This window comes from Capsaspora owczarzaki (genome assembly GCF_000151315.2).
Source record: "Capsaspora owczarzaki ATCC 30864 unplaced genomic scaffold supercont2.1, whole genome shotgun sequence".
Lineage (NCBI taxonomy): Eukaryota > Filasterea > Ministeriida > Capsasporidae > Capsaspora > Capsaspora owczarzaki.
Window position 1 is genome coordinate 1,603,476 of NW_011887292.1, and position 8,279 is coordinate 1,611,754.

Genomic DNA, 8,279 nt, shown 5'->3' on the forward strand with positions numbered 1-8,279 from the left:
TATTTTCCATCCCAAACACAAAATAAAAACAAAAGTTCAGTTCTCCTTTTTTTTTTTTTTTTTTTTTTTCCGTCTTTTTCGTCGCTGCTTTTTGGTAATTTTTTTTTTTTTTTTTTTTTTGCTTTTGTGGTTTGAGATTCGTCCCGCTCCTTTGCTCTGTGGGGCGTCCTCGTCGCGCGCGTTCGCAACCCCGCATAGATCCCACACTAGTATCGGCGTTGAGCATCGGCGGGGAGGTCAGGCAGGGGAGTGGCACCCGAGGACGCGCTCGCGAAAAGAGCAGAAATTAAAAATGCATTTTTTTTTAGGTGTTGTGGATTTTTTTTTTTTTTTTTTGGGCTTCTTGTTGCACGTTGCCTTCCTTCGTGCTGCCAAGCCGCCCTGGGTGATCCCCTCTTCCAGTCTTGGCTTTTGAAATCGCGCTTTTGGCGCAGAGTCCATGCCGGTGGCGGGAGCGGGTGCAGCCCAGTTGGTGGTTTTTCGATTGGCAACCAACCACTCATGAAGAAGCAGCGCATCGAAGAGAAACAACACAAAACAAACAGTTTTTTTGAAAAGAAAGGGGCTCCTCCTTTCGCTTGGCCGAGTCTGTTCCTCGCGTTCTGCGCGTCACTCGTCTCATCGCTCGGGCTTATTGGTGCTTGATGTGGGGGTCAATCCATGTTGGAGTACTGGCACTCCTCTCGAAGTTGCAGAAGAGTGGAGGGGCTCTTTTTTTTTTTTTGTTTTTTTTTTTGTTTGATGATATTTATTTTTAAAAAGCATTTTTTTTTTTTTTTTTGCGTTCAACCGCGTCACCTCGATCAATGCGTTTGTTTCACGTCGCTTTGGACTCTGATTTTCACCACACCCCGTGTGCTTGCAATACTTCTCTCGGTTCTGCCCTCTTTTCTTTGGGGTGGAGCATGAAGAGCGTTGCGGTACCGTTGGTGATGTGAGAAATTGAATAGCAAAAAGAAAAAAAATATAAAAAATAAAAAAATAAAAAAATGTCGAGATCCACAACACAACAATCAAAAGGCGCACAAAACGATTGCGGACCTTTGCTCCCACGCCAGGCTCGCGCCCTCGGGACCCAAAGCATGGGCGCTGTGATGCGATGCGATGCTTTCTGTCTCTTTGTGTGGAGCTGGATGTGGAGGCTGCATACTGAATCGACGCTTTGTTTTTCTCAAAACACACACACAAAAAAAAAAAAAAAGAAAAAAAAAAAAGAGCCACTCAAAGTCCATTGCAAAAAAAAAGAAGAAAAAAGCTTGCTTTTTTTGATTGCCGTGCCTCCATCATTCGCTTCGCTGGCTGTGCGTCGTCTGCATCCCTTCCTTCCTCTCTTCTTCTTGAACTCTTGTCCCCTTGCTCGGCGTGGACCCGTCCATTGCTTTCCTTTTCGAGTTTGTTGCCGGACAGGCAGGACGGGAGGGGTTTCTGTCACTATTTTCTGCTGGCTCGCTTTTGTGTTTTTTTTTTCTTCGTTCGTTGGCATGTTTGTGTAATCCAAAATAGCAGCTCGTCGACTTTGTATTTTTTTTTTGTTATTTTTCTTGTCCTTTTTTTTTTTCTTTCTTGGGTCGCTTTTCAAACTGCTCATCCTCTATCTCTTTCTTCATCTCACCTCAACTGCTCGCTTTAATCGCGTGCACGATCAAAAATAAGCCCATCTTGACTTTTAGATTTTTTTGTTTCCCCTCCCCTTTTTGCATCTTTTCACCTTTCCCCCTTCTGATCTCGCACTCACTTCTGGCCGCCTTCTTCTTCTATTCCTTTCTGATATCCTTGACAAACGACAGCATCCTTTGCATTCTCCGTCAGCGTTTCGACAAAACAGACCCACAGGCAAAAACAAACAACTTGCACTTTACCTTGTGTGTTTCCGAACAAAGCAATGGCCGACGAATACAACCAACTGAAGGCAACTGCCGAAGAGCTCAAGGCCAAGATCAAGGCCGATCGCGACTCAAAGAAGGACACAACTCTGCTTGAGGCTGCCAGCGATGTTGCAGAGCTGCCGCGTCTTTCGATGCGCGTGCGGCGCTCGCTCCGCGGCCACCTGGCCAAAATCTACGCCATGCACTGGTCGACCGACAACCGACACCTTGTCAGCGCTTCACAAGACGGCAAGCTGCTCGTCTGGGACGCGTACACGACAAACAAGATCCACGCCATTCCTCTGCGTTCCTCGTGGGTCATGACGTGCGCATATGCTCCATCTGGCAACTTTGTGGCGTGCGGTGGCCTTGACAACATTTGCTCAATCTACAACCTCAAGTCGCGCGAAGGCGTCGTCCGCGTCACCCGCGAGCTTGCCTCCCACACTGGGTATCTCTCCTGCTGCCGCTTCCTCTCGGACCGCGAGATTGTCACCTCGTCTGGCGACATGACGTGCGCTCTCTGGGACTGCGAAACTGGCCAACTGCGGACGTCCTTCCAGGGCCACGCTGGTGATGTTATGAGCTTGTCGCTTTCCCCCGACGCAAACCCCAACACATTTGTTTCCGGTGCCTGCGACGCACAGGCAAAAGTCTGGGATATCCGCGAAGGCCGAGCTGTTCAGACATTTACTGGCCACGAGTCTGATATTAACGCTGTCCACTATTTCCCCTCGGGACAGGCTTTCGGTACCGGTTCGGACGACGCTACCTGCCGTCTCTTTGATCTCCGCGCTGACGCCGAGCTCAACCAGTACACCCACGAGAACATCCTTTGCGGCATCACCTCTATTGGCTTCTCTCTCAGCGGTCGTCTCCTCTTTGCCGGTTATGACAACTTTGACTGCAACGTCTGGGACACCCTCAAGCGCACTCGCGTTGCCATTCTCCCCAGCCACGACAACCGTGTCAGCTGTCTTGGTGTCTCCTCGGACGGTCTTGCCCTGTGCACCGGCTCGTGGGATTCTCTCCTCAAGATCTGGAACTAAGCGACTGCTTAATTCTTTGTTTTTTTTTTTCCGTCTCATTCTGCTTTCCGTTTTTCCTTCTTGTCGCTTGTGGTTTGTGTAATTCCTGTGCTCTTTTCTGTCTTTTCTTCCACAAGAAGTTGTTCCTTTTCAGCTTTTCTTTCTTTTTTTTTTTCTTATTTTTTGCGTGAATGCCTTTTCTTTTCTCTTGCAATTTCTTTACGCTTTGTTTTTTCTTTTCTCCCCTTTTTGATTCAGCAAAAAATGTCTCAGCGTTTTAATTTTTTTGTATGTTCTCGTGTTCCTTGCTTGCGCATTGTGTTGTTTTATTCCTTCTGACCTCTAGTTGTTTTCTAGTGCAATGGTTGTTTGTTGACTGACTTGTAGGATTTCAGTAAAATGTTGTCTTCCTTCCTCCTTCTTGGCTTTGACTGTGACGTGTTCACCGCAGCCACCCCGAGGCAACTCTGCTGACCATACTCTTTGTTGCTCTTCAACCATGCCATATGCCATGCTGCTGCACTCGTACAAGTTGGAGGGGGTGTGAATGAATGAACTCTAGTCTTTTTTTTTTTTTTTTTTCAATTTTCTATCCAATGTTCAAGCTGTCACTCTGCTTGTTCGCCGCGCTCTGCTGCGCCACGGCTGCCTACGCTGCCCCGACGCCGGTCGTCATCTGGCACGGCATGGGTATGTTGCGATCAACGCGTCCCAGTCGCAGACGGGGAAAAGCGAGAGACAGAGGCGACGAGATAGAGAGCGCGTTTCGTTGTGATCGGAATCAGCCAAATGAGCCGTCGACGACCAGCTGACATCTGCATGGCCAACCGAGGTATCCCACGAGTGCTGACTGCAGTTGCTTGTCATCTACCCCCCTCTCTTTCAACATCTGCTTCTCGACAGGCGATTCCTGCTGCAACCCGCTGAGCATGGGCGCCATCAAGAAGCTCATTGAGCAGAACATCCCGAACGTTTACGTGCTCTCGCTCGAGATTGGCAACAACGTCGCGGAGGACGAGTAAGGGCGCTAGTCTTGTGTCACTTGCTCTTGTTGGTATCGTGTGTGTGTGGGTGTCTGGGTGGGTGAAGCGCGGCAGACGTGGATGAAGCCGCTTCGTACCCTCCCAGGGTTGGGTGTGGTGGAAACGGCTAATTCTTGGCGATGCGAAAATTGACTTCTCACCTCGAGCGCGATTCGTCCCGTCACATCTCTTGTCCTCCTTTTTGCCGTGTTCTTGTAGAGCCAACGGTTTCCTCAAGAACGTCAACAAGCAGGTGAGCTTGCGACAACTAGACTTGGTTTTTAGTGTTGACCGATTTTTGTGACTCGTTTTTTTTAGCAAACGTTTTCTTTTTCTGTTTTCTCACGTCCCGTGTCCACGCCGCTGACTTTTCGGTGACTTCTGCGTCCTTTAGGTCGAAATGGTTTGCGAGAAGCTCGCCAACGACCCCAACCTGGCCAACGGCTTCCACGGCATTGGTTTCTCCCAGGGCTCCCAGTTCCTGCGCGCCTACGTCCAGCGCTGCAACAAGCCCGCGATGAAGAACTTGGTCTCGGTTGGTGGTCAGCACCAGGGTGTTTACGGTTTCCCCAAGTGCCCCGGCGCCAACTCGACCCTTTGCGAGGTGACTCGTCGCCTGCTCAACATTGGCGCCTACGTCGACTGGATCCAGGCCACTCTTGTCCAGGTAAAATTGATTTCTGTGGAAGCGTTGTTGCTTTCTGTTGTCGTTCGTTCGTTCGTTCGTTTGTTCGTTCGTTTGTTGCCGTTTTCAGTTGGTTGCTGATCTACCTCTGATTCTTCTTCGTTTCTTCCATGCTTCTCCCTTCTTCCTCCGACTTGCCCCTGCATGCAGGCCGAGTACTGGCAAGACCCCTTCAACCTGAAGGAGTACGAGGAGAAGAACATCTTCCTCGCCGACATTAACAACCAGAAGGGCACGATCAACCAGACGTACATTGACAACCTGAACTCGCTCAACAAGATGGTCCTCGTCAAGTTCACCGAAGACACCATGGTTCAGCCCCGCGAGTCCGAGTGGTTTGGCTTCTACGCTCCTGGCCAGGACAAGCAGATCATCAGCATGAACCAGACCGACATCTACCAGCAAAACCTGCTTCCCCTGCGCACCATGGAGCAGGCTGGCAAGATTGATTTCCTCAGCGTCGTCGGCGATCACCTCCGTTTCACCGACGCGTGGTTTGTCTCGACCATCATCCCTTACCTTGCTCAGTAAACAATGTCCGCGCATTTTTGAACGGAGCCCTCGAGTCTCCCTGCATGTTGCTGCTGTATTTGCCGCGTTGATGTCTGCGGTTCCTCGCGGTTGTCGGTTGTAGTTCTTTGGCAGCCAATACAGTAAAGTACGGCGCAACACTGCAATTTCAGACCTCCCAAACAAAAAAAACCAAACAGAAAAAACAACAAAACAAAAAAAGGGGGTGCAATTTGCAAGTCTTTGTCACTATTCCATGTTCAGTTTTTGCATTGCCTTCTTCAGTGTACAATACAATGATGTTTTACAATGACTTTCAGAGATCCTTCCACGAAGATACGAGTAATGGGTTGATGATGAGAGTGATGATAGGGAAACAAGAGACTTCACTTATACAAAGCGACGAGTGAACACACTCCAAATACAGATACACATCAATCCATAACACTCCGCCTTTCTTTCCCCCCCTTTCGAGACATTCCCAAAGCACTAGCGCTTCTTGCGTTTGGCACTTTCCCGAGTAGGCTTGTTCGGGTTAGCCTTATGAAATGCCTCCGTCATTCGATGGTGTTCTCCAAACACCTCCCACGGCTCAACAGTCGGTTCCTCCACGCCTGTCCACTTGACCTTGTACCAGAGCGTTCCTTTGTCAATAAAAGAATCAACAATCTTTTCCGCTTGATAATACTTTTCGCCTTTCATGTGAATGGGACGAGGCTCGGACACTGGCCGGCCAGGTATGCCATCCGCCCCCACGGCCTTGACCCGTGAAACATGGAAGCGAGGATGATGCTTCATGAACTTTGGCAGGCGAAGCAGCACGGTGTGCTTGTCCGCCTCGAGCACTTCGAACGGACCAATGTACGTCGGGTTGAACTTCGTGGCCACCGTCTCGAGACGCAGCTGCCGCGTGTCCAGCCACACACTGTCGCCAACCTGGTACCCAGGGGCGGGAGTCCGGTGCTTGTCCACTTTGGCCGAACTGAGCTCATTCGCTCGGGCCAACTCCTTCCTGGTGTCCTCAACAATCGTACGAATGAGCGCGATGTGCTCATCAACGTCCGACTCTCGTTCAGGAGGAGTAATTTTCCATGACGTCCGAGCTTCAAAGCCCTGGCTCGCCATGAACGGCGTCACCTTTGTGCTTGCGTTGACCGACGAGTTCATGGCAATCTCGGCCCAGGGCAGCAACTCCACCCAATCGTCGTGACTGTGGTTCACGTAATTACGCAAAACCTGAGCCATCACTGCATGCTGTCGCTCAAGAGACCCGTTCGTGTTGGGGTGAAACGACGTTGACGCCCGCTGCCTAATGCCAAGCCCCTTGCAGATGCTGGTCATGTGCTCAGCTAGGAACCGTGAATCACGATCGTGCAGCAGCGTGTTGGGCAGCCCATGGTACGCAAACACGCGATCCATGAGCGCCCTCGTCACCATCGCGCTACTGCTATCCTTGGAAAACGGGATGAGATGCACCTGCTTTGAAAGCAAGCACTGAGCAGTGAGCACCGCGTCGTGCTTGTGCCCACGGTAATCCTTCGACGGCACCAGATCCGTGACCAAGTCAATAGCCACATCCTGCCACACACCAGCAGGCACTTCGATCGATGCGTTCAGGCCAGCTTGCTTGAGATGCGACGGCTTGTTCTGCTGGCAGAGAGTGCAACCAGCCACGTACTTTTCGATGTACTCCATCATGTTGTGCCAAACATGCGTTTGCTTGACACGCAAATTCGTGCGGTGCTTGCCACCATGACCCGCCCCCTTGGCATCGTGGCACTCGGCCACAACCAGTCGACGACAGTCACCTTCCGGGACGTAGATGCGCTTGCTCCCATCTCTCCAAAGGCCATCAGCCAGCGTGAGTCCGAGCAGCTTCTGCAACTTCTGGTCAGGGGGGCTGGTGCCAACTTGTGCGCGGATCTGATCCTCGATCGACACCTCCGCCGCCACCGCCTTCGCTGCGCTTTGACCTGCTCCAGCCGACGTGCTCGCCACTGTGGCTGCGGCCGCGACCGTGCTGTCCAGCTGACCCGGCGTGAACGCCTTGCGAGCGGCTTCGCCTCGCACACTGCCCTCAAAGTTTGGGTTGCGTGACAGGCAGTCTGCCAGAGGCTGCGACACACCAGCCGTGAACACAATCTTGAAATCGCACTGGCTGAGCTCCTCGATCCATCGCGCCATCCGGTAGTTCCTGACCTCCAAGTTCTGGTAGTTCACCAAGTTCTTGTGATCCGACTTGAAAATCACCTTGTGCCTGGATCCCGTCAGCAGATGTCTCCAACGACGCACTGCCCGCACAATCGCCAACAGCTCCTTATCCGTCGTGCTGTAGTTCCGCTCCGCGCTTGACAGACGCTTCGAGTAGTACCCCACCAGTTTGAGACCTTTCATGTCCGACGGATTGCCACCAGGCTTCATGTTGTAGAGCACCGCGCCCGTGCCAATGTCACTCGCATCAGCCTCGCACACAAATACTTCATCACGCCGCGGCAGCCGCAGCACCGGGGTGGACGTCACGACCTTCTTGATCCGTGAGAAAGCTTGCTGGCACTCCTCCGTCCAGACAAACTTGACGTCCTTCTTGAGCAACTGGTCCAGCGGCGCCCGCATGTCAGCAAATCCTTTGATCCAGCCGCTGATGTGCCCCACCGCGCCAATGAACGAGCGCACCTGCTTCCTCGTCTTGGGGACGGGGAAATCCAGCATGGCCTGCACAGCCGACTTCGTCGTCGAAATGCCTTGAGCGCTCAGCACAAAGCCAAGCAGAGGCACTGCCGTTGCAAAGAACTCGCACTTGCTCAGCTTGAGTGGCAGCTGGAACTCGCGCACCCTACGCAGCACCGCGCGGGTGTTCTCGATCAGTTCCTCCTTGTTCTTGCCACCCACGATGATGTCGTCCTGATACGCCGCGACGCCCTTGAGCCCACGCAGCATGGCATCCATCAAACGCTGCATGGCCACGCTTCCGACTTTGATGCCGAAGGGTAGCACCGTCCACTTGAACACGCCACGGTGCGTCCTGAACGCCGTCGCGTTAATGGAGTCCTCGTCTGCAAGCCGAATACAGTTAAAGGCTTTAGAAACGTCGAGCTTGCAAAAGATCGTCATGCCCGCCATCGATTCCATGATATCCTCAACTGTTGGCAGATCGTGGACCTCAGACAGA

The 8,279-nt window shown here is 51.9% G+C and overlaps 3 protein-coding genes across 3 annotated transcripts; 2 read left to right on the top strand and 1 right to left on the bottom strand.

Annotated features, from left to right (window-relative positions):
- The first annotated feature begins 46 nt into the window (after positions 1-46).
- Positions 47-3,455, top strand: CAOG_00482 (heterotrimeric G protein beta subunit 1). The gene is made up of 2 exons (XM_004365296.2): positions 47-94; positions 1,788-3,455. Exon 2 carries the CDS (start codon positions 1,883-1,885, stop codon positions 2,912-2,914), a length of 1,032 nt encoding a protein of 343 aa, XP_004365353.1. The 5' UTR covers positions 47-94; positions 1,788-1,882; the 3' UTR covers positions 2,915-3,455.
- On the top strand, positions 3,456-5,418 carry CAOG_00483 (palmitoyl protein thioesterase). Its single transcript, XM_004365297.2, has 5 exons — positions 3,456-3,583; positions 3,797-3,911; positions 4,135-4,168; positions 4,310-4,582; positions 4,751-5,418. The coding sequence occupies exons 1-5, from the start codon at positions 3,490-3,492 to the stop codon at positions 5,129-5,131; spliced, it is 897 nt and encodes a 298-aa protein (XP_004365354.1). The 5' UTR covers positions 3,456-3,489; the 3' UTR covers positions 5,132-5,418.
- A 181-nt stretch (positions 5,419-5,599) lies between these two features.
- On the bottom strand, positions 5,600-8,239 carry CAOG_08414 (hypothetical protein; the record flags this gene model as incomplete). The annotated part of the gene is made up of 1 exon (XM_011271683.1): positions 5,600-8,239. The coding sequence occupies one exon, from the start codon at positions 8,237-8,239 to the stop codon at positions 5,600-5,602; it is 2,640 nt and encodes an 879-aa protein (XP_011269985.1).
- Between the last annotated feature and the right edge of the window lie 40 nt (positions 8,240-8,279).

What these genes read in the sequence shown, in the direction of transcription:
- CAOG_00483 (XM_004365297.2), top strand. Translation starts at nt 3,490, where the DNA reads ATGTTCAAGCTGTCACTCTGCTTGTTCGCCGCGCTCTGCTGCGCCACG. An exon ending in TCAAGAACGTCAACAAGCAG is followed by an intron (nt 4,169 to 4,309) that starts GTGAGCTTGCGA and finishes TGCGTCCTTTAG; the next exon opens with GTCGAAATGGTTTGCGAGAA. An exon ending in TCCAGGCCACTCTTGTCCAG is followed by an intron (nt 4,583 to 4,750) that starts GTAAAATTGATT and finishes CCCTGCATGCAG; the next exon opens with GCCGAGTACTGGCAAGACCC.
- CAOG_00482 (XM_004365296.2), top strand. Translation starts at nt 1,883, where the DNA reads ATGGCCGACGAATACAACCAACTGAAGGCAACTGCCGAAGAGCTCAAG.